Source organism: Pisolithus orientalis, assembly GCF_024613125.1.
Source record: "Pisolithus orientalis strain OTSU chromosome Unknown F5J12scaffold_41, whole genome shotgun sequence".
Lineage (NCBI taxonomy): Eukaryota > Fungi > Basidiomycota > Agaricomycetes > Boletales > Pisolithaceae > Pisolithus > Pisolithus orientalis.
Window position 1 is genome coordinate 191,831 of NW_026260822.1, and position 22,746 is coordinate 214,576.

The 22,746-nt window shown below is 47.6% G+C and overlaps 7 protein-coding genes across 7 annotated transcripts; 2 read left to right on the forward strand and 5 right to left on the reverse strand.

Annotated features, from left to right (window-relative positions):
• Positions 1-396: 396 nt before the first annotated feature.
• On the reverse strand, positions 397-1,434 carry F5J12DRAFT_896614 (uncharacterized protein; the record flags this gene model as incomplete). The annotated part of the gene is made up of 1 exon (XM_051747961.1): positions 397-1,434. The coding sequence occupies one exon, from the start codon at positions 1,432-1,434 to the stop codon at positions 397-399; it is 1,038 nt and encodes a 345-aa protein (XP_051596241.1).
• A 1,778-nt stretch (positions 1,435-3,212) lies between these two features.
• Positions 3,213-4,998, reverse strand: F5J12DRAFT_785721 (uncharacterized protein; the record flags this gene model as incomplete). Its single annotated transcript, XM_051743278.1, has 8 exons — positions 3,213-3,322; positions 3,440-3,884; positions 4,139-4,375; positions 4,426-4,471; positions 4,582-4,631; positions 4,682-4,754; positions 4,819-4,867; positions 4,890-4,998. 8 exons carry the CDS (start codon positions 4,996-4,998, stop codon positions 3,213-3,215), a joined length of 1,119 nt encoding a protein of 372 aa, XP_051596242.1.
• A 914-nt stretch (positions 4,999-5,912) lies between these two features.
• F5J12DRAFT_785722 (uncharacterized protein) lies at positions 5,913-9,072 on the reverse strand (the record flags this gene model as incomplete). The annotated part of the gene is made up of 18 exons (XM_051743279.1): positions 5,913-6,290; positions 6,494-6,559; positions 6,623-6,666; positions 6,697-6,802; positions 6,853-6,906; positions 7,012-7,161; positions 7,221-7,278; positions 7,300-7,422; positions 7,473-7,485; positions 7,544-7,569; positions 7,622-7,671; positions 7,745-7,921; positions 7,975-8,178; positions 8,309-8,421; positions 8,558-8,638; positions 8,695-8,784; positions 8,832-8,943; positions 9,043-9,072. The coding sequence occupies 18 exons, from the start codon at positions 9,070-9,072 to the stop codon at positions 5,913-5,915; spliced, it is 1,875 nt and encodes a 624-aa protein (XP_051596243.1).
• A 1,477-nt stretch (positions 9,073-10,549) lies between these two features.
• On the forward strand, positions 10,550-13,768 carry F5J12DRAFT_773134 (uncharacterized protein). The gene is made up of 4 exons (XM_051742279.1): positions 10,550-10,684; positions 10,754-10,950; positions 11,001-11,415; positions 11,481-13,768. Exons 2-4 carry the CDS (start codon positions 10,757-10,759, stop codon positions 13,659-13,661), a joined length of 2,790 nt encoding a protein of 929 aa, XP_051596244.1. The 5' UTR covers positions 10,550-10,684; positions 10,754-10,756; the 3' UTR covers positions 13,662-13,768.
• A 6-nt stretch (positions 13,769-13,774) lies between these two features.
• F5J12DRAFT_856654 (uncharacterized protein) lies at positions 13,775-15,643 on the reverse strand. The gene is made up of 8 exons (XM_051746714.1): positions 15,546-15,643; positions 15,419-15,522; positions 15,058-15,394; positions 14,870-14,959; positions 14,731-14,810; positions 14,634-14,673; positions 14,308-14,603; positions 13,775-14,256 (listed from the first exon to the last, which is right to left on the reverse strand). The coding sequence occupies exons 1-8, from the start codon at positions 15,558-15,560 to the stop codon at positions 14,142-14,144; spliced, it is 1,077 nt and encodes a 358-aa protein (XP_051596245.1). The 5' UTR covers positions 15,561-15,643; the 3' UTR covers positions 13,775-14,141.
• Positions 15,644-18,548: 2,905 nt separating this feature from the next.
• On the forward strand, positions 18,549-19,507 carry F5J12DRAFT_896618 (32 kDa-cell wall symbiosis regulated acidic polypeptide; the record flags this gene model as incomplete). The annotated part of the gene is made up of 7 exons (XM_051747962.1): positions 18,549-18,558; positions 18,614-18,681; positions 18,730-18,741; positions 18,771-18,904; positions 18,957-19,175; positions 19,233-19,348; positions 19,398-19,507. The coding sequence occupies 7 exons, from the start codon at positions 18,549-18,551 to the stop codon at positions 19,505-19,507; spliced, it is 669 nt and encodes a 222-aa protein (XP_051596246.1).
• A 367-nt stretch (positions 19,508-19,874) lies between these two features.
• Positions 19,875-22,533, reverse strand: F5J12DRAFT_409918 (uncharacterized protein). Its single transcript, XM_051739286.1, has 4 exons — positions 21,972-22,533; positions 20,949-21,915; positions 20,730-20,887; positions 19,875-20,677 (listed from the first exon to the last, which is right to left on the reverse strand). The coding sequence occupies exons 1-4, from the start codon at positions 22,281-22,283 to the stop codon at positions 19,943-19,945; spliced, it is 2,172 nt and encodes a 723-aa protein (XP_051596247.1). The 5' UTR covers positions 22,284-22,533; the 3' UTR covers positions 19,875-19,942.
• Between the last annotated feature and the right edge of the window lie 213 nt (positions 22,534-22,746).

The following is a 22,746-nucleotide window of genomic DNA, read 5'->3' on the forward strand; positions in this document are numbered from 1 at the left end:
AATAAACCACTGCAACTGCACTAATATACAGAAGACACTTACACTGGGCAGGAGCTGTGAAAGAATTGGCAGTCAATACTGGTGGAACTGAGGTCAACATCATCAATAACTCACAGGCCAGAAAATAACTTGGAGAAGTTGGAATATTTGGGCAAGGAGGGTGACACTGGTGACATGGGTAAGTATTTTGGAGACAATGGTGTCATTTGTGCAGGGGCTGCAGAGCTGTGAGTGACATAACTACAGATATGACTGAGTTAAATTACTTACAAGCTGGGGGAAGGCGGCAATGAGAAAAGGAATGATCAGTAGAGTGAGTAGGAAAAAAAATAAAAGGTTGCACTAGGTGAATCTGGCATGAAGTTAGTGACCCATTCACTAACAGATAAACATGAGTTACATCTTGGAGACAAAGGATGGGCCAGTTGGTGAGTACTGCAGAGATGTGGGACTGAAGGAAAGTGGTTGCAGACTGTACCGTGGACTGGTTGGTGAATAACAGGGAGACATGAGATTGAGAGCAGGTGATGTCAGGAAGTATGTTGGTGATGTAGCCCCTTGGCTTCTGTCATAGAATGGGGATGTCACATGTACCAATGTACCGAATGGTGAGGTCGTTCCACTGTATGGAGATTGAGGGACATAAGGCAATGTAGGCAAGTATGCATTGGGAGAGCTCAGACTATACCCAGGGGGGCCAGCAGGTGACATGTCTCCTGCACCCAAAGGACTCTTCCTGTATCCAAGGAATGAAAAGTTGGCAGGATCTTCTTTGCTATTGATGGCAAGGGGTGAGAGGGCCACTGACTCGCCCTTGAAGTTACTCTCTGACCATGTGGGGGAGTCTGTGTCATATAGCATCATCACTACTTGGCTTGGTGTCATACTGCAGTCCACGTGAGCAGTAAGAATATTTTGTGCCAGCAGACAATGATCAATGATGGTGTCTTTAAGTATGTTGATATCCAGTGTGATGTCAAAGGCACCTGTACCTATAGGCACAAGCTGGCCAAACATAACCTCTTTCATGATACCATGACAATCATTATTTTCACCAACAGCAGCAGCTTCCATCAGAATCTCCACCATTTCCTCAAATGAGCAACACATCAGGGCACCAGTATCAGGATAGTTAATACCATGATGAGTGATTGCCATGAGCATTCTGCAATGGGTCAGGAGGTTGCAGGGCAATGCCAGGTGGTGGTAATTGACATATGAACCATCAAATTCAAAGGCTCCTTGCAGTTCCTTCATGATTGTTGCACACACAGCTTCAACCCTAAGTGTGGCAAAGCTCTCAATGCAGTTGTTCAAGTATGTGGGACTAAAGCTGACACCTGGAATGCACATCACTGCCTTCAAGTTGACACCATCAGTCTCCAAAGCCCACTCTTTCCTTGTCTTGATGCTCACCTCATCATTGGCATACATCTTGTCATGTTCCAACAAGAATACTCAGTGAACACCAGGCATGCTCTGGGTAGTGAAGAGATGCATCTCAAAGCTCTCAGTGATGTGGCTGGCAACATATGCCATAGTAATTAGTTTCTGACCAACCATTCTAGCATGATCAAGCACCAATTGAAGGAGCCATGGTGACTGAAGGTGGAGCTTCAACTCAATTTCCTCATCTGGGATGGTGAAGAAGGATTCAACAAATGTGCAGTGGAGTCTTCTTCAATAATGGTGGATGTAGGGTGGGGGTCATACTGGGTCTTGACTGTGGCAGTGACAGTCTGAAGCAATGTGCAAGCAAGCTCTTGCTACACGTTCTTTGCCAACATCCTGTCCTGGGTGATATCCCACTCCAAGTACACAGAAAGCGAGGGTGTTTTGATATTGGTGGGATACACTGGCATAGTGGAAGGTGTTAAGAGTCATCCAAGTAGCTGGTTCACCAATAGATTGTGTGGCAGGAGTTCCATACATCTCCCCAGGGTCCACAAGAGATTGGTTGAACTTCACCTTGATCTTACACAATGATCTCTGTAGTACATCATGGAGTTTGCAATCACAGGGAATGGGGCAGGCACATTGTGGGTGGTCCTCAGATTTAGTAAGTGGGGAGGGCAAAAGAGATGAAATGAATGCTGGAGTAGGAAGATAGGGGGAAGTATGTGACTGAGAAGACTGAGTACCAGCAAACCAGAGAGTGGGAAGATGAGGGGGTCCCCCCTTGGGCGAAAGCATGTATAGTGGGACTGTGGAATGAATCATGTGCAGTGCAGAAAGTCACAGAGAGTCGGCTGGGTACAGAAAGCAAGTAAGGAAAGGAAAGGAGATCGCAGAGAGTACAACTGCACCCACAATGATCCAGGTGACAACAAAAAATGAAGAGATTGGGGGAATGCGAAGGCAGGCAGTTGTAAAGTCAGATCTGGATACTGAATATCAACACAACACAAGCATACTTCATTTTTGACATAAGTTCAGTGGTGAGCATACCTAGCATGTAATGAGGAAGTGGAGAGGAAGGAGCCTCAAGATCATCAGCATACAGCAGCAGAGAATTCTGGTATGTATGGCATGGTGTCACTTTGTGCATGGGTGTGGTGAATATCATATGGCAACAACTGTATATTGATGGGATGGAGCTCATCAATCTCAAGGAGTCTCAGAGGTCCAATGGTCCAACATCAGACATGAAAGGCAAGCCTGAGGCAATGTTGTAAGTGGGAGTTTTCAATTTCTAACAGTGAAGATGGTGCATCAAGTACTTACAAGGGGTTTTCCAATCATCTGAACCTGGAAACAGCTGTGTCAGAAGACAAAAACCCTTGACACCAATGCAGCTTGAGAAAAATTTGATGGGGGAGGAAGAAACCATATGGACCCTGATGTCAGGCCAGGGGAGGATGGTAGTGCTACACCAGTGCATGTCACATGAAGTGAAGGGTAAGACACAGTCCTTGTGTGGCAAAAGCATTGGGTAGCATCACATTGGTAGAAGATCTCAATAGGGGAGGAGGAACATGGGTGCTGACAAGGCATGCTAAATGCACTTAAAGTAATTCAATGTTATTGCTTAGTGACATGTCCATGCTCAACCACAGAATCAATTGTTGCACAACAATCTGTATAATACATGACTGTAGACTATTTTAAAGTAACATGGCAGTGTAATACTATGCTGGAGACCACATGCAACAAGCAAAATAGTGCCTAAGAACAATGGAGCAACTGCTATGAAAAGATCGTAAGCATTGACATTATTTCTTGGTCTTCAAGACCTTTCCAGCATGGGTAGTATTATGCATGGTGTGTTTCAGGGGTTCAGGCAGGTCAACAATTGTTTTGTCCTCAGCAGCATGTGAGGATTCTTGTTATTGGGTGGGTACAGGGGTGATCTTTCTGTGAGAAGTAGGTGCCATGGTTTGTTGACTTGAAGCTGAAGACAGTGGAGGTGTAGCACAGGTGCCACTTACACTTAACTGACCAACCTCAAGTTGTAGCTGAGAAACTGTGGAAACAGAGAGCATGTTTCCATGACAGCTAGAAGTGGATGAGGATGAGTGGGTAGCCATGTCAAAGCCCTGCAGCAAAGCAGAAGGAGAATTCAGGAATGCAGGATTGACAAATGTGTTGACAGTGGGAGAGGCAGGAGCTGTGATATGAGGTGTAGGATTCTCAATTTTGGACAACATCTCATCTTCCCAAGTATGTGGCTGGGCAGTTGGAGGAACTGGAGGAACTAATGACACATTCTTTGACTGTGAGTCTTTACCAAACACCTCATGATTCACATGATCAAAAACATGGAGAGCCCAATTGCTTTTCTTCGAAAGCTTTTCAACATAGAGGTCATAGTCGGAGTTGTATGGAATGCAAGTCTCCCCACTGATGGAAGAGAGCTCTAAATCTGGAGACACTAGAAAACGAGCCTGTAGTAGTCATCAGCACCAAGTACCTCTGTGCAAATATATAAAATAAATACCAAAGTTGCTGCACTGGATATCAAACCACTAGTAGCACTGTTTATACCTATATGCTGACCCCTCACTTTTGGCTGTCCTCATTTGTGGTTGGTGAGACTTGCTTTGCCATTGATGAGGGCACAAATTATGTGAAGTGGAGATCAGCCATCATATCATGCACAAGATAACAGTGCACATACAAGGGTGATAGCCAGACTCACAAGAAACTTGCTAGCAACCATGTTGTCATGCTTTTTGAAAAGAATTGGAGCAAGACACATGTATTTGCCAACACCATCTTTCTTCAGTAGAACCTGAAACTTGGGATCTTCCTTCCTTCCCAAAGGATGGCCAGAAAGGCAGGTGGGGTCAAGCCCATATGGTGAGGAAACAATGCCAGCACAGTCTTTAATAGCCCTCAGGATGTTGGACCATTCTTGACTGAGAGCACTCATAAACTAAGATCATCAACTGAGCTGAATGCTAGTCAAAGCATGAAAGCACTTACAATAGATCCAAACTGCTTATAGGTCTCCATGTGCTTATGGAGAGAGCTGGGGACTACATGAACATCCAGTGAGTTGGGCTGTGCAGATCAACATCCAGCTTTGGCATTGGTGGAAAAAGGCCATCTGGGACCCAGAAATTGTAAAGAAGGGCATACCTCTTCACTTCCTTAGAGATACTGGCATCAATACTCAGGCTTTCTGAAGTCTTGTTCAGAATACAATTGCACTTGTGAGTGGAAAGAGTTGAAGACAGACTATGGAGCTCCTTTTGTACACTGCATAGTTCAACACGTGTCTCAGTGTAAGCTTTCTGAGCAATTGCAAGGGCCTAATAAGAAACAGAGTGAAGTGGCATCAGTCATGAGTGAAGAAAGAACCAAGTCGATGCTCACCTTTCACAGCTCATGGACAGCAGCAGTTGGCCCTGGATCATGTAAAACCCTTCACATCTGTTCAAAGTCACTGGCTTCAGAGCTGTCAGTCTCCAAGGAATCATTGTCAGAGTCATTGTCTTCTCTATCAATATTAATCTCCTCATTTGAGAAGAAATCATCATCACTCAGCTGGGGCATGGGGGATGTGTTTGCACAGCAGATGGAAGAGAATGACAATAAAAGGCACTGGAATGTTGTGAAGACAGGGAGGTTGAGAGGGATGTGGCACCAGGTTCAAGATGTGAATCTCACCTCTTTTATAAGCATCATGCCCATCACTGTCTGATTCTGGAACTAAAACCAAGCTGCAAGAGTGAGTCACTAGCATGATTGCTGCCACCATTTCAATGTGTTGCATGCTGTAAGAACACTCATTGTGTGCTGCATGGATAGAATATGCACATGTAAATTAGTGCAAGCAGTACTTGAACATTCGACATGTCCTATGAGATAACCATTAATGCTATGGGGCAGGGAAACACTTAGCTTTATATCAGATAACTGTGCAATGACAATGCCATTGTATCAGTGCATCATAAAGAATGTGTTTACATGCAGTAAAGGCTTGGAGCAAATAGGAAGCAGAATTGAGTCTGTAATATCCTCGCATTCAGCAACTATTTTCAAGATTTCATGTGAAGAAACATATCTCCATCAATATGATTGATGACAAAAAACTTGCCAGGGCATGAAGGGTCAGGAGCTACCACTGCACCATGAAGAATGGATTGAATGGGAATGAATATGGGGTTGTTGCAAGGAGCAGCCTTGATGTGGATAAGCCAGAGATCAATGTAAATTTGAGGGGTGCCACCAACTTTTGCTGTCAGCAGCTGTATGAATGTGAGACTAATAGAGCCAACACCTGGGATGTCACAGGTGAAGATAGAAATGAGGTGGACAAATGCAGTGTCTGTCTCCACAAGTTGAATGAGAGTGCAATCATACTGAGGCTGCCCATAGAATGATGGATTGCATCATAGGTGGTCAGTAACAACTTTCCAATCAACAGATGACTCATAGTTCACTTTGAGGTATCTGTATTCTGTTATCTACAAGCCAGGCATTAGTTTAAAGAAGTTCATAAGAAGGTCACTTGCCTTGAAGTGAGTGGGGATAGTGATCCACTTATCAACTTGATAGCCATATTGAGGGAGGCACTGGTTACAAAAACCTGACAGTTTCTTGTGAAAACCAACAAAGGCAGTGTTGGAGACACTGCAACTGGCCTCAATGTCCTGTATGGTAGACAGTTTGGAAGAGGAACTGAGATAGACATGATCAAACACTGTGAACAATCCAGATTGATTGTCATTGCATTCACCCTCAGTGCCTGCAGGTTCACCTTGCATTTGGGTCCAGTTTTTGTAGCTATCAACACACATTCTGAGCAGCTTGGCAGCAAGCTTATGTTTGTCCACACATAGGATCTGTGGAATATAAAACAGAGTTGCAACATTGAATGAACAATTGAAATGAATAACAATACCTGATCAGTGAAGTCCCTGCCATTTGATCAACACTCATATGCCTCCTTGATAGGGCCATGCATACTCTCATTCAGGTGTGTGCTGTAGTTCCTGGTGGCACCCTTTGTCCAGATATCACATGCTACATGTTTCCAAAGGTGCACCTTTGGAAAGTCCCAGTCCACCTGCAGCCCTTCTAACCCAGATTTATTTACACATTCAATGTATGCCTAGGAATGAAGTTAGTGTAGGCCAACATGCAATCCAGAGCCAATGGAGGAAAGTCAGCATACCTTCAATTTGTTGTTGAATTTCAGCAACTCTGCATCGATCATTTCTATTGTTCATTCAGTATGCATGTCCAAACCTATCAAACTGTCCAGCTGGAGATAACTTGCAAGGATACAGAGAAGACAATAGCCTTTGGGTGTGGCTGTCCTGGTAAAAACATTCAGCAACACATAGAACATTGCCTGTAGCATAGAATAGTAAGCACACAGAATGCAAACAAAACCAGACTTACTTTTGCCAGATCACACATCTTGTTTCCATCTGAAAATGTTACATTGATGACATTCTTGAAGTGAAAGAGGAGCCACCATCAGGGGAAGTCGGAAACACTATGGAAAGCCCAGGAAGTGGTGGCATGAAGTATCAGAAGGAAGACTCACTAGTTCTCAACATTGGTTTCAGCATTGCACCCAAGGACATTCAGAATTCTCAAGATGTCCCATAGTATGTGCTTTCCCCATAGACCACCATGTAGAAAATGTAGGCAGTCAAAGCTGAGTGTGCCATAAAGGTCAGAATTGCAGATGAGCCAGAAAACATTCTGTCATTTAAATTAATGTAGGTACAATGCCAGAATAAGGACAAGAATCACAAACTTACATTGACAGGCTGCAACCTGAGTGCCTTAAGCACCTTTTCACCCTCAGTGTGGCTGTGTCTGTAAATGTGCACAGCACACTGTGCCTCATCCATGGAATGAAGCAGATATGTTTTGGAAATATTGTGAAGCTCCTCTAATGGAATGAGACACACTGGGCATGGGCATTTGCCAGTGTGGCCATAGATAAGTGACATCATACACCTGCATTGTGTTTGAGTCTTGAGCAAGGGCTGGGATAAATGAAAGCTTACTGTTCCTCATAATCTGCAGACAATATCAATATGACAGGAAACAACCAATGGGTTACTTGGTCATGGCTGACATATGGATATACCCAGTTTTTGAGTGCTGCATAATGTCACTGAGAAGTCTAGAAAATGATTCATGCCAAACAACACACTTGAGAGTTGTGTATCCTAATTTGCCCTCTTCTTCAGCATCCTCAGGGACCTGCATGCAAAGGAAATATCTGTTTATAAAAGGTGTGAACTTCAGGGCACTGGGACAATGTATAACTGGTAACCATCCAACAGATGCAGCCTCCCCCAATTGCATGGCTATTCTGTATCTCTACCAGGAGGTTCGCACAATGGACCACAACAGGATAGCCCTTTGCAGTGCCAAATGATGATAATTTGGTTTTGTTGGCATAAATAATAAAGGCAAATGGTACAGCATTCAGAACTTTGGGCAAGGAGGACTAGTAGTTACATCAAATTACTGCTACCTAACAAGTCAATGACAAGTATGCACTTGAATGTCCCACCAGCTGTTGCCCATCCAGGGCTCATCATAGAAGCATTCAAATCCATGTCCATCATGCTTGAACAAGCATTGTGCATCCCAAATGAAGTGCAGAGCCAAAATGTCAAGTGCCCATTCCCAGATGGGTTGTGTATGTACCTTGTATGTCCACACTTCCTTCTTATATGCTGCAACGACTGTATGTTTGGAGAACTGTAAGTATGATGGAGCAGTTACAGGCAAAGTTAGTAAACTGAACATGGTACTAACATACCAGTGTGAGCTCTGCTGCACTGCAGCATCACTAGGCTTTGTGAAACTCAATGTCATTCTTGAGAGTCACCCTGAGTGGCCCCTTTTGCAACACATGGCCAATGAGATCTAACAAAGTGTCAACTTGCTTCTGATTTAGGCTTGCTTCCAGGGCAATCTCCATAAACTCAAAGTCACCAACACCTACAGAATGGTCGGTAGGGAGTGTTCATCTATTGGAGGAACAAACATCATCAAGCACCTTCAGAACTTGATCAAAACTTTGACAAAGCAGAGGCTGGTTGCTGTGTGGATGAAACTCAGTTTTGAATTCTATTACTTGCTGTGATAGCCAGGGGGCATGATGGCTGGGATTGAGAAGTAGTCGACAATCTTGTGCCCATCATAGCATCTGATAGTGCTAAAGAGGCATACCTTGTAATCATCAAATAGAAAAAACTAAATTGAGGATCACACCTGGACTTCCAAGAGGTTCATTCTCATGTGCACTGGCAGGGTATTTGTGTTCCACAAACTCATGCAGTGGGGCATCGACAATGGGATTTCCTAAGCCAGTTGTGTATTTGGCAGAAGAAGGGGAAGGGAAGCCTTACTTTCATCATCAAATGAGTATATAGATGGGCCAGCCATTGTCCCATTGGGAACAGCAACAAAACTGGAAGGGGAATATAACATGTCAGGTTCTGCATTTTTGGCAGGTGGACCCTGAGCATTATGCATTTTCTTCATTGCAGTGTTAGTGCTGACTCAGGTGCAGCCATTGGGAAGTGGTACTTAGGACAGGTGATGTAGAATGATGCTCACCTTTTTCAAACTGCTCCAAAACTTGGCCATATCATTTGCATTCTTGCTTGGCTTCAGTTTGTTTCCTGCAGCTCACTTCATGCCTCTTGAAATCATGTGGCTTGAATGTCTTGTTGCAATATTTGCATATCTGACCTGCTAGAGTCTTTTCAGAATATTTGTACTTTGAGTGGGCCCTTCAAGATGGCCCCATGGTAGCAGTAGTCTGTCAATTATGTCAGGTTAATAGTGAGTAATAGTGGGAAGTTAGTGGGTTCTGCAACGGATTGAAGTGATACACACCTTGAAGGGCAAGGATGGCAGTGCATGATGGTGAAGGGATAATGATCAGCTTGGAATGCCACTTCACTTACATATATTATAGATGTGGAGTCATTAGGACTGTCCTTACAATACCTTCTGATTATCAAAGATTATTGCAATGTCATGTGGCTTATTGAAATGATAGGTAAGGTACAGTTATTCTATTAGATTCCATCAGAATGGTATTGTAATGTACATTATAATGCAATGACACACCAGTCAAGGTTGCTGGCATCATAATGGTACTGAACAAATTTGTGACATGTGCCAACATGCATGACAGGGGTGGCTATTGCAGATCCAAATGCTGCTCAATCACCAACACTGATTGCTTGTGGATCGACACTCAGTCCCTCTCTCAAGCATGCACATTGCCAGGACATATTTTCTTGCAGTATGGCATCATGAATGTCGATTGGCTCCTGGGTGGAAGGGTGTGTGGTTCAGCAGGTGGTTTTCTTTGGCCACAACACAAGGTTGTCACTGATGACTCATACATTTCCTTCTGTAGCATTCTCAAGCAACATCTGATCTCTTCCATCTAGGGCCTCTCTGCAACGAGCAGATTCTGTGGTAGTCATGTGAGTTTTGAAAATAACTAGGCAAATCAGACAGATACAATTATATAGCAGTTGTTTAGTCAGAGAGCTTGCCCTGTATCTGATTGTAAATACTGCAAGGCACATCCAGGGGTGCCCGGAGGGGCTGTGTATGCAGTCAATGCTACATATCACATCACACATCACTACATCGCACAGTCCATAAAAGGAAAGTCTCATAAACATTATTCACCATGTCATATTTTTCATATTGATTTCATATCTCATTAGCTAGGGTCACACAGGGTGATAACCAGTTTTCACTGGGCATCATATCTGCATTCCCACCTACTGTGCTGCTGCGTGACTACGTGACCAACATCTGCACTACCGCAGTGTCTGGTGTCCCTCTACCGGCCGAACTTCGAAAAAATGTGCTGCAGATGTCCGGCAGATGCCCGAAAACCATCTAAAATAAGACCTAGCGAAGCGCGGTTGTCCGGCTTTCCATAAAAACGGTAGTGCCTGCTGGAGAGTTCAGGAATGTTCTCTGATCAATATTGTCAGCCACAAGCGTTACATGTGGACGAAGTCACATTGTCCCACCCTTGCGACTCACGCGAAATCCTCAGTTGCCGTTCGCTAGATGGGTCTGCTAGATAAGTTTCGCGGGTCTAAAAAGACGACCGTCATTTTACCGACAGATAACGTAGTATTGTGAGTGCACTGATGCTATCTTCGGTGACGCAGTAGAACTAAGAGCGCGACTAGCATCATAGGTCCCAGTGGTTCGGGAAAGAGTCCGGTAGATTCCACATCTATTCTGTTCGATTCCGTCGCTTACCGTCCATCCGTTTGTGTTCCACCAGTTTATGAAAACCCTTTTGCAACACGAAAACGTTCACGTTCGAGCCAGCAATATCCAGAATCCCGACACCACAGAGGTTCATGTAGAACGGTGCCGTTTCGATGGAATGCAAGGTGACATCGTTATCGTAAAGACGCCATCTTTTTACACCGAAGGCGGAGATGGGGAGGAGTCATTGAAACAGTGGATGGATTCAAAGTAAGATATACTCCCCGCACACACCATGCAGTGAATAACCTATCTGTTAGCTATACTAAGCCGTGCAAAGCGGTTGGAGTGTTGTACATGCATAACCTTGCATTCAGTGCAGGTGACTCAAACCTGGAAGTCTCGAAACATCTTGGTGCTTTCCGACGAACATGCCGTCCAAATCTCATTCCAAGCGTCATTCGCGTCGTCCCGACTTCGTACCACATCGCATGGTTGTCGAGAAAGAGAATGGAAACATCAGTGACTCAGTTTCGACGTCAAGCCAATGATGAAGGTGCACAGTTTTGTAGCACGTTGCCTGACGGAAAGCCCTTTGATGGCAAGCCCGAGACGGCGTGGGGCGTCGTTCAGGAACTCTTGGCATCCTGCAATAATGGAAACATAGGAGTTCCAGGAAACAATTCCGCGAGCTCTGTTGGGAAGACAGAGGCCAAGGATACAGCTGGGACTCAGGTACATCACTCCTTAATTGCATTCAATCTTTGTGGGAAATAACTTGTGTTTCCATTCATACGTAGGTAAAAGAGGCTATCTCCGCTCCGATCGGACCTACCTTGAAAGGTATGCCCATGCAACCCCCAGGTAGTCGCCCAGCTGTGGAAAATCTTGCCGATCGCCTTGTTGAAGAGTTCAGGGGGCAGAGGAGGAACAGCAGTTTGGATACGTTAATCATGTTCGGGCGAACTGTACTGGAATTAACTCCACCAGGTCACGCACAACACCATCATGCCCTCATCCATCTCGCTGATCTCCTATCTGAACGGTTCGAAAAGGAAGGAACGAAAGAGGATTTAGATGAAGTAATCACAATTAGGCGAGCAGCGTCAGAATACATGGTCTCAACCGACCCTCAGAGACAAGGAATTCTTCTCAAACTTGACGATTGCCTTTATGAACGCTTCAGGAAGGAAGGTTCCATGGTGGATCTGGAAGAGATCGTATCTCTTCGCCGGGCTGCATTAGAACACACTCCTCTACCGAATCGATGCAGGTCCCTTCTCAGTCTCGCTGACTCCCTTCACGAAAAATTCCAACAACAGGGTTTAGTGGCCGACATCGATGAGGCCATTAGCTTGGCGCATACTGCGTCGGGGCTGTGCCGTCCAGGGCACCCTGATCATGCGTTGTCGCAGGGGTGTCTTGCACGTTGCTTCAAAGCGAAGGTCAGAACGGGGGATGTCCGGGCTCGCTCAAAGGGAGCCCAGATTGAGCTTTCGTCATCCTGTTCTTCTGATATTAGGCAATTCATCAAAAAGAGTTTTTTCGAAACTGTTGAAAACCTCCCGCCGCGCCTGCTACACACTCCGACAGGGGCCATGTGTAACCGAGATGCTCAGCTCTCTTATTTCGAAGATAGTCCTCAATACGAACGGCTTCTATCGTCAGCCTCTTCACTCACCAGGCAGCAGCTGCAAATGGAGATCGGCAGTGTGGTTGCAGACTTCTTTCAAATTGCCATGCTGTCTCACAGGTGGGGGAGTCGCGAGCCCTTGCTACGCGAAATTGAAGGCAAAAATATCTATGACTTGCGCGGCACCGACGGTCTGGTAAAGCTCCAAGAATTTTGTCTTCATGCACTCGAACGTCATATCCAGTGGGCATGGAGCGATACGTGTTGCATCGACAAAGATAGCAGCGCCGAATTACAGGAAGCGATTGGGTCTATGTTTTCCTGGTACCGCCGGTCGTCCCTGACGATCGTGTACCTTCCCGATGTCTTCGAGGCTGGTTCGCTTGCCGATAGTGTCTGGTTCAGGCGAGGCTGGACACTTCAAGAACTGTTGGCTTCACACGCCATCCTCTTCTATACGTATGACTGGTCACTCTACATGAAGAGTGACACCGCGAACCATAAAACAGATCCTTCCGTGCTCGAGGAGCTCCAGAAGGCAACGGGAGTAGCAGAACAGCACCTTAACTATTTCTATCCCGGCGTGGACGACGCGCGGACCAGGCTCCACTGGGCATCAGGCCGTAGTACCACTCGACCAGAAGATATTGCCTACTCACTTTTTGGAATCTTCAAGGTTCACTTACCAGTCCTCTATGGCGAATCTGTGGAGAATGCCCTCGGACGCCTCCTGGCAGAGATCATCTCTCGTTCTGGAGACATTTCGGTTCTGGATTGGGTTGGGCAGGCATCATCGTTCAACAGCTGCTTCCCTGCCAGTCTCTTGCCGTATCAGGCGGTACCTTACATCCAGCTGACCCCCAGTAACCCTGCCAAACACACTGATCTGGATCTTGAAAGAGCACAAAAATTGTACAGTAACCTTGCAAGATTGCCACGGGCCGGATTTTTTAACCGCAGGCTTTTGTTGCCCTGCACCATCCACCCGGTCACTGTGGTCAAACTACAAGGGACATCGACTAGCCCCTCACGTTACACGTACGAGATTCACGCGTCGCGCCTGACGCTCCCCAAGGTCACAATGTCGGTCAACCTTGACAAGGGTGCCGGTAGATATATTCTTGTTCGTCCTTGGGATCCAAAAGCGCTCGCGACGCAAACCGGTGGCGATCACGACGCTATGTGGGAGCTGTTGGAACAGCTGAAGCAACCATTCAACGCACTTCTACTCGAGAAGCTGCCTCACAATGAGTACAGGAGAATCGCAAGCGACTGTATGATTACTGCTTGTCCTCAGGATCTGACCAGTGTCTTAGATAGTGAAGTGCTGATACCTGAGGTTGTATAGGCTGTACTCGTGACGCACATTCCTATCCCACCTCTTCGTGTTTCGGTTGTGTTCCCGTTTGATATCTGTGCCAGCAGTGTATTAGTACCTAAGCACAAGTACATATATTACACATATACGTTACTTGGAATATAAAACGAGCGAGGGACAATGCGTACCCACGGATTTGAATTGAGCATAGGATAACATAGGGGACTAAGATAAACGTGACATGTGGGGAGGCGGAGGGGAATGTGTGCAGTTGGAGGTGTCGCGGGGATGTGTGGATATGTGTGTATGTGTTATGTAGGAACGGATCGCAGGGGATAGGATGGCTCTGTGGGGAAGTGGCACAGCGAGGATGGAGACAACGTCGAGAAAGAACCAAACCGACGGAGAATACACAGGTATCGCAGAATCAAGAAGGTCCCTGAGGCAAGAACGAGAAGAGAATAGTTTAAAAAACGAGCAAGCAGATAGGAGGGACTAAGCCCCATAGCATCAAGCGTTGCGGGGCGGGGCACAAGCCCGTCTGATGGGATCATCCCTCTGCGTGACGACCGCGCCAGCGCGCAAACCTTCCGATTGACCAAGACGCTCTTTGTCAGCTCTAACTCTGCGCTCGCACGCTTCACGAGCTCAGCGCAGGGCCTCTCTTGCGTCTGACTCCTGTTCAGGATCTGGCCAGTGCTGAGAGGGTTCACGGGGAGGCTTTGTGAAAACAGGTTCACAATCCTCGTCGCTTGGTAAGACGATCTTGTTGTCCACCTTAACTTCTTCTCCTCCCGATCGGGGGCCGTCTCCATCACTATCAGACACGCGCGCCTCGACTTCCTTAGCGCCTTCTGAAAATCCGATGCTATCACGACTGTTATCCCTAGTTTTGCGCTTTCCCCCTGAGAAAAACAGTCGCTTGGGAGGGCACACCTCCGGTGGTACGTAATCAAGATGATTAATGAGTAGCTACGATGCCGCCACCGCATCTGGTGAAACACTATACAACGGGTTTGCCATCGTTGCTTTTTGGCTGCGACTGTGATGGATGGAATAATCAATGGACGATTGCATCGGAGTTAGCCGCAAGACTTACAATACGTATATGATAGTCGGCCTCTCCCCGTAAGATGATACAGGTGCAATCTCCCCCTCTTTGCAAACGGGCTTCGGTAACTAGTTGGCATGCCTCGTCGTCCGTACAATCCCATTCACTCGGGCTCATTGTTCAGCACACCAGTGTCGTTGTTGAGGAAAGGATTGTCAGGTGAATCACGGGTAGGCGACTTCTTGGGCCATGTCTTCTTCGCTTTCGGGGCGGGTGTCTTACATAGCGAGGGGGGCCGCGTAGGAAGAGTGTGCGAGGGGGTGTCGACGGAGCTGCTGTGGGTGGTTCAATGGAAGTTGCACGGTTCGGGGGAACCCGAGGCTGACGGCGGGATGGAGAGGATACGGGTCCTTTGAAGTTGTAGTGTAGTAGCGCAGGACGGGGAGAAGACTCGAGTGGCTCGCCCTGCTCTGACTCCTTTTTTCCCTCTTCGCCATCCTGACGCTTACGTCCCATCCAAAATGCCGTCTCCTCTTCCTCATCGTCGTCATGACTAGAAAGAACGAATGCCGTGCGCTTCACGGGGACGTCGAGTGGCTGACTGGCTTCATCGCCACTGCTTTTGCTCTTGACGCGGCTGATGCGTGTGGCGTAAGCGCTGTCCTCACTTGATGCCCAGTCGCTGTTACTATCGCTCTCATCAGCGACATGTCTCGACGTGGGCGAGCGTGTCTACCCACGCGAACGTTTGTGGCGAGCGCGTGGTGGGGTTGGAAGCGACGCAACAGACGTAGAGCGTGTTAGGGAGCGTTGAGTTGGAAAATCCGAGATTGGGGGCAGCTGAACTGGGACCAGTCCAGGACGGACTGTTCCTGCATTACGTCGCATAAAAAGTACTTCAGGTAAGTAAGAGAAATATAAGAACGGCGGGCAGAAGAGAGATAATAGAAACACACTGCGGGCCCAAACCAGCTCGCGGAACGCTCTTCACAGCTGTCCAACGTAACTTGGTTCAGAACAAGACTGTCATCGTCGATTCATTGAACTACTTCAAGGGATTCCGGTATCAGATATTGATGGTGCTGCGAGGGAGATCAAAGTCTTCTATAGTGAGTATCTAATGCATCCTCATTCCATATGCTAACTGCGGCTGACCAGGGTAGGCGCAGGTGTACGTGCTCGCTACGCCCGATCTTGCAAGCAATGGAACAGCGAACGCACAGATGGGGAAGCATATGCCCCAGAGACGTGCGTCGTCGACCTCTTGCACACTACAACCTTATTCACTCACGTCACTAGCCTCGCGAACCTGCTGCAGCGCTGTGAAGAACGCTCTTCGATGGTTCGATGGGACTTCCCCTTTTTTTCCGCGTCATGGACAGATGAAGACGTACTGGAAGCGATAACTGCGGGAATACTTCTCTGCTACGGGTGGCAAAAGCTCCGATTGACGCCCTGCGTACACTCGAACACGCCACCACTTTGATCGTCTCCGCCCTCGTCTCCAAACAGGCTAACTCCGGCTCACTCGACAGCAGGACCACCGTCACTTTCTCCTCTATGCCGGACGTCCGTATAACCCTTCCCCCGCGTAATGTCGGAACTGCAGAGGTTGAAGAGGCGGTTTGTAACGTTGCATATGAAAGCGATTACGCTTGGTACAACAAGGAAGGGTCGGGCAGATTGGATGAGCAGAGCGTTGCGGACAAGTTTGCTGCGTATCTTGGAGAGAACACAAAGCCTTGGGTGGGCAGTTATTCCTTGAAGGAGACGCCTGACACCCGCACTTGAACAAATATATTCACTCCGCTGTACATGATACTATGTTGGTGAAATGCATATTCGATATTACAGTCCATGAGGCTCCGAAGAGCAACTGATGCTGCTCCTTTCACTGCCGCTGCTGGGAGAACCTCCATCCCCGGTCCACTCGTCATACAACTTCGAAATCAAGTAGATCCGCTTCAAAGCAGTTTCCAGGGGTTCACCTGAAATTTCTGCAAGAACAACCGGTAAGTTCAAGAGCTCACTGGGACTAATTCGTCCAATCTTTTGAAACTTCTGTGCGGCATTGACCACAGCATACTGTGGATGGACGTGACTGACGAGGGGACTTAGAGTAGTAAAGGGAGGTGGATGGGCCACGTAGTTCGCGCCTTCAACGCGACAAATGATATCATCCGGCTTCACGTGTTTAGTGGGAAGTAGGTGGTACAGGAAATTCTCATTTCGGAAAGTCTGTGAAGGCATCGATATCGAAAGCAACACAAACACGACTGTGCATACCTCCTGAAGATTAACGGCAGCTCGAACTTGATCATTTGCACTCGTATTCGTTGTCTCCTCAAGCTTTTGCAAAATGTTGAGCATCGGGATCAACATGCAATGAGGTTTGGTGTGCTTGAACAAGACATGCCAGTCTGCGCGTACTGCAACAAAGTCAGCGGTAGGAAGCATAGACATGTACAGTACTACTCACAGAAAATCAGGTTATAGCACGAATCAATGTTGAGTTGGCCATAAGGTAGGCCCCATGCATATTCGAGGCGCGTTAACTACAGACATATAAGCAAATGGTATTCTGAGGAATAATAAAGAAAGGGGCGGACGATTGAGCGCTCCGTGGAGCGGTCCACCAGGTGGCACATCTGAACGGCAGCTTGAGTAGTCGAATTCGTAATGAGACATTGGCCACCATGCGGATCAGCCTGACGCGCCAGCAACTTTTGACTTTCGGGCGCAGATGAATCCGACGCGACGGAAGATGGCGGGGATGGTGAGGCGGGAATCTCGTCATTATCTGGACCGTACTCGCGAGGGGACGAACTTGGCTCTGAATCGGATGCCTGGAAATTGTTGGTTGCCAGGAGACTGCGAGGATGGCTAGCATTTTTGCAAACCTGTAACCAATGCCTGAACCCCTGTTCAAACGACATGTTGGATGGATGCAACTCGAGAGACGGGTCAGGAGAGTAAGAAACGGTCGCTACTGGAAACGGCCCACCTAGTGGGATGACGGGAACAGGTTAGGAGGTCTGGAGGGGAAAAGCAAACTTCTGGGGAGGAGCTGCAAAGACAGGGGACATTATGCCAACTCTGATGATGCGTAGACAAAGCTAGGGGCTTCAACCATAGGCGGCGGCCCCAGGTAAAGACCTCGAAGTCGATTAGTCCATGTGAACCAACTACCCCAACCCCTGTCTCAACGTTTGGGCGGGCGGCGTTGAGGTCGTGTCACACTAGCATCTCCGCGGCCGTACCCCATAGCTCAGCCCGCCCCACGTGGGATGTCATGTCACGTGACCAATTTACCGCATTAGGCTTAGCACTGACTGGGCTGTTCGAGTGACTGCCAGTAACCGAATGCAACTTTTGCGGTTGGGAGGGTCCTTGGCCAGCTCAGTGCTTTAACCACCACGAAGGGAGTGGCCTATTACATGCTAGTCACTTCCAAATGGAAGCATGGACTGGAATTCTCCTCGGCTTGCTCGAGTTCTAGTTTCGCAGATACATATTAGGTCGCTCAGTTCCTCTCCTGCATATGTAAGTGGTCAAGCCCTTAGATATTGTTCTTCTAATTCGCTTCATGAATTTCTGATCCGAATGGTGATGTCCTCCCTGCAGGTTTTTGAATTATCATTATCTTACTTACCCCTGTAAGTATGGGGTGTCGCAGCTTGATGGGGCGTTGTCGCCATCAACCGCACAGGTCCCACTCGGGTGATAATCGCATTCTGACTGTGGAGCCTTCTCAGAAGGTACCCTCATGTTCCCACCTGTGTGGATTATGGGTATAAAGTCAGGTCGATTAGTTCTGATACCACAACCCGCTGCGTCTGGTTTGAACTATTTCTATAAAGTCAAGCATGTCAAAAGGTACGTCGGCAAGATCATATGTCCCCCACAAAATCAGTCACGCTCTACGTACTAGATCGTGGAAAGTATTTGGGTGAAACCGACAAAGAAGGCGCTGCCACCATTGGTCGCGTAGTGGTCTCCGTCCTTGACAACTTTCCGCGCTAAACCGCGTGAGTTCACCCTTCACAGGATGAATCCAACGTACGGATGCCTCACTACCATTGTTTTAGACGGATGTTGCTAACTCCCTCGAACTTGCCCTTTGCACTGCCGATCAGCAAGTGGGGTCCGGTGATAACGAAAAGTACTGGCAAATAGTTGTCGAGACTCTTACCAAAATAGGGTGGGTCCAGCAGCAGGCTGAGTAGGTGGTGTGTTATTATTTTGTCGGTCATTATGATCTAATAACATGTCAGGTGGTCCAATGAATATGTCAACGGTCAAACTGCCGGTGTCGACAACTTTGGTGACTACGTGAAGGCAAATGTCGAAAAGGATTCACTTTATCGTGACGCAGTGAAATCTGTCGTTTCCAAAGCGATGGTATCGCTTCAAAGTCATGAAGAAAAGCTTCAATTCTTCCGGCCTTTCACGGCCGATGGCACATCTGGGTCCTTTGTTGTGAATGCGGCAACGTATGCACCTCTCACTTGATTTGCTTTGCACTAGGGCTGATGTCATGACTCTGAAAGGGTTACCAACGGAGTACTGACAATGCGTGTTTCTGCATTTGCGTTCCAATGCAGCGCCCCGGTAGATGATTATGTGATCTCCAGCATTAAAGACATCGAAGCCCAAGTGAATAAACGTGTGTAAGCAAACTTATCATATTCCCCAAATGATGCACCGTGTTGTAGTCGGCGTGAAAGTTATTCTGTCGCAGATAGTCATGAACAACATTAGATCGGCCGTCGAGGACAAGTTAAACCAGGAAACCTCTGCGTACATCCAAAGTCTAGATATTTGAATGGTCGTCCTGGTGATTCGTACTGTGTACTCGTTGTCTTGATTGTACTTGTAGGAGCGTTTTGATGTGAAATGACTGTTTCCCTTATTGCCACTGCGTAAGGGTTCGCCACCTCCATTTTGCTGACACTGATTTTCAGTCTGATAACAGCCTTGGCTGGTGGGCAGAGCTACCCGAGAGCGACGCTGAGTGTGTGTGATTGCAAAGAAATTTCCTCTCCCCTGCCCGTTACCACAAATTTTCTGGTAGCTACAAGCCCTTCCATAGACATGTCCATAGGCAAAAACAGACTGAACTGATCATGATGAAAGATTTTTCGATGTACTACAACTTCTCCATAAATGTTGTTCATTGCCGTTTGAGCAGAAGGAAAACCGAAGATGGCAATGTTGTCACAGTGATATTGTACTACGGTATACACAATTTCCAACTGACCTATTCCAGAGCCTTGTCAGAGCTGTCATCCAAGCGAGAGCGTTTGTGTTGTACGTCCGGCGGGGGAGGACTAGCCGACCGCTTCAGTGACCCCGATGGATGCGAAGATGCAGAGAGTAGTTGAGACTGAGTTTCAACACGCTGTGCCGCAAGCTGTTGTTGCTTGGACGTGCCTTCGGTGATCGGTAACAAGTGAGCATCAGCTGCATCCTTCTCGGGCCAATCTGGGCGCCTGAGAGCATCCTTGATAGTGTCAAGGAACCATTCCGAATTTTTCAACCGCTCCATACCCAATTGGTACGTATGTGCCGGATGGTCCTCAACATCCCCTTGGTCACAAAGTCCTTTAGCGACCTTCTCTTTGAGACGCTGGTACCTTTCAGTTTGGCTTGCAGTAGGTGGTTCGCCGTATCGTGCTCGGAAGGGCGAGGCAAGGGTCCGTATCAGCTCAAGAATCGGTGATGGCTGTTTGAGATCAGCAGACACCATGTAGTTGCCACTCGCGAGATCTTTTTCTTTCACGTCATTGCCAGACAGCCCACCTCCATCAGCCGGAAAGCTCGTGTCGTACAGCGTCACTAACATCCTCTTGCGTGAATTGCCACTCAAGGGGAAGGGGGCATAGCGGAGGAAGGACCAGCCGAGCACGTGTACAAAGGACTCTATATCGTCCTTGAGGTCGTGAATCTCCCCATGATTCCTGAGCAAAGCGGCTGAGATGAACTGCCAGGTTCCCTGTCCGAAACGTCAGAATCATTTAAGAAACATCAGAACAATAGTCATTCACCGTGCGATCGTGATTTCTGCGTCCTGCAGAATATTCATCATAAAAAATCGCGAGCTCCCAATCGATCAAAACACCTTGGCCATCGTCGTTGATAAGGATATTGTTTACACTGACGTCACGATGCAGGATCCCCGCTTTGTCGAAAGCCAACCAATGGGCTGCATCCAGAAACGAGTTAGCTGGAACGATAACCCATATGATAAGAAAAAAGTGGCTGACCCGTCATAGCATGGAGCACTGCCTGCGCCAGCTCTTTCGTGGACTTGAATTCAGTGAGACGGCGTCCCACGAAATCAAGCACCAGCCTGTGGAGGAGCCGGTGACTAATTGGGCGTGTCTTGGCGTGCTCATGTGTTCTTGTCTCACCACGAGGCACGTCACCTCCACACACCAGTGGTGCGATGTGTTCAACGTTATGTCTTATTAAATGTTGATAGATCTCGATTTCACCCCGCATCCCCTCCGGCCTCCAGTATTCCTTCAGAAACAGCTTACGAGGTTCACCGTTGATGAAGTCACAGACCGGCACTGTGCGAGTCGACCGACCGACGAGAGAGCGAACAGGGAAGGGGAAACGAGGGCCATAGAACACTGTGTCCCCGTCCTCGTGCGGGACCGTGAAAGCGAAAAGAGGCGTCCCTGCCTTCAAACCTAAAGCCTGTCGAACTTTTTGCGTTTCTTGCTTAGAAAGTTTCGCAGGAGACACAGATCGGTCATGGCCTCTCTCTTCACGCGATAAGTGAGAAAACCTCCAGATAAAATCGGTCAGAAGGTTCGAATTCTGCACATAATTGAACCGGGTGCTGACGACTGCACCGGCGCGGTCCCATCGGACAAACCGCGCGTGATCGTTGAAGACCACAATCGAGAATGCGAAGATTCGAAACTGGGAGTTGAACTGCGCGACCGCGTACGTAGTAATCTGGCCTCGCGTGTTGTTGGCGTGAACGGTATCTCTTTCGAATGGATCGTTGCTTGTGTTCGGGTCGAGATCCGTGAAAGGGTCGTACGACATGTGGGGTTTAAGCTCTATGCATAGCTCTGCTGTGGAGAAATCCGTCTTTTGAGAAGTGTCCGCGGCCTCGTAGAGACACAAGTCCGGTTTGAGTGGGAAAGAATCCTTTGCTGAGTTGCTGCTAGTATTCGTAAATATCATACCATGCGCATATCTCTGCAACGCTGTTTTCTACATCGACAATCTACGTCAAAGGAAATGGAAAAAAATAGTGATAGGACACTTACGAATGGCTCATACATATTATTTTCCGATGTTGCGTCGGCAACCTCCTGGAGAGCGTTGAGTTCCTGCTCGCTGAGAGAAGGAATAGAAGGCGTGGAGTTCGAGCAAGGCAAATAGTCCTCCAGGAACTGCGAGACGTCCACTGGACCAACATATCTGCGCTTCGTTTCCTCTGCAAGCGTTGCCTTCATTTTATCCTGTAGAGGAGGCGGCTCGCAGCTGTAATGCGCAGTGCGGGCTCGTTGCGTGATCGGTGTGCTGCCGACGTTGGTTGCTGGAGCTGATTTAGATGAGCTTTCGCGAATGGAAGTCATGGTTTGTAACGGGAGGGGGGAGGTGCTCGGATGAGTTCCATCTGTTCCCGGGCTTGCAATATATGCAGGCTACTGTAAAGGCGCTGCATGCTCCCGTCGCCCATATCCGCCGCGTATTGTTCATTTGTGAAGAATGATCGTTGACTCACCGATATACGGTCAATGCAAGTATGCAAGTTGTGCCAGTGGTCAGCGGTAGACAAGTTCGGAAGCAAAAGACGTCCATTTGCACTGCCACCACTGCAATAACACAGATTATTGCACGAGGCACGGACCGTCCACCAGTACAATGAACTCAAGGCTACGGCAATCTCCAACCCACAGAATCGGTGGTTGTTCGAAGATGATTTTGACTCGTCGCATTGTCTGTGGGCATAGATCGGCACATTGTGGACAAGGTGGTTCGGATGAGTCTATTCACGGAGTTCTCGAGCGAGTCGAGAGTCAGGTGTACCAATGACCT

What these genes read in the sequence shown, in the direction of transcription:
- F5J12DRAFT_856654 (XM_051746714.1), bottom strand. An exon ending in TCCTCAACAACGACACTGGT is followed by an intron (nt 14,811 to 14,869) that starts GTGCTGAACAAT and finishes CATGCCAACTAG; the next exon opens with TTACCGAAGCCCGTTTGCAA. An exon ending in TGGCCAGATCCTGAACAGGA is followed by an intron (nt 14,257 to 14,307) that starts GTCAGACGCAAG and finishes GTGCGAGCGCAG; the next exon opens with AGTTAGAGCTGACAAAGAGC.
- F5J12DRAFT_773134 (XM_051742279.1), top strand. Translation starts at nt 10,757, where the DNA reads ATGAAAACCCTTTTGCAACACGAAAACGTTCACGTTCGAGCCAGCAAT. An exon ending in AAACAGTGGATGGATTCAAA is followed by an intron (nt 10,951 to 11,000) that starts GTAAGATATACT and finishes CCTATCTGTTAG; the next exon opens with CTATACTAAGCCGTGCAAAG. An exon ending in AGGATACAGCTGGGACTCAG is followed by an intron (nt 11,416 to 11,480) that starts GTACATCACTCC and finishes ATTCATACGTAG; the next exon opens with GTAAAAGAGGCTATCTCCGC.
- F5J12DRAFT_409918 (XM_051739286.1), bottom strand. Translation starts at nt 22,283, where the DNA reads ATGACTTCCATTCGCGAAAGCTCATCTAAATCAGCTCCAGCAACCAAC. An exon ending in AGTGCTCCATGCTATGACGG is followed by an intron (nt 20,888 to 20,948) that starts GTCAGCCACTTT and finishes TTCTGGATGCAG; the next exon opens with CCCATTGGTTGGCTTTCGAC. An exon ending in GCAGAAATCACGATCGCACG is followed by an intron (nt 20,678 to 20,729) that starts GTGAATGACTAT and finishes CGTTTCGGACAG; the next exon opens with GGAACCTGGCAGTTCATCTC.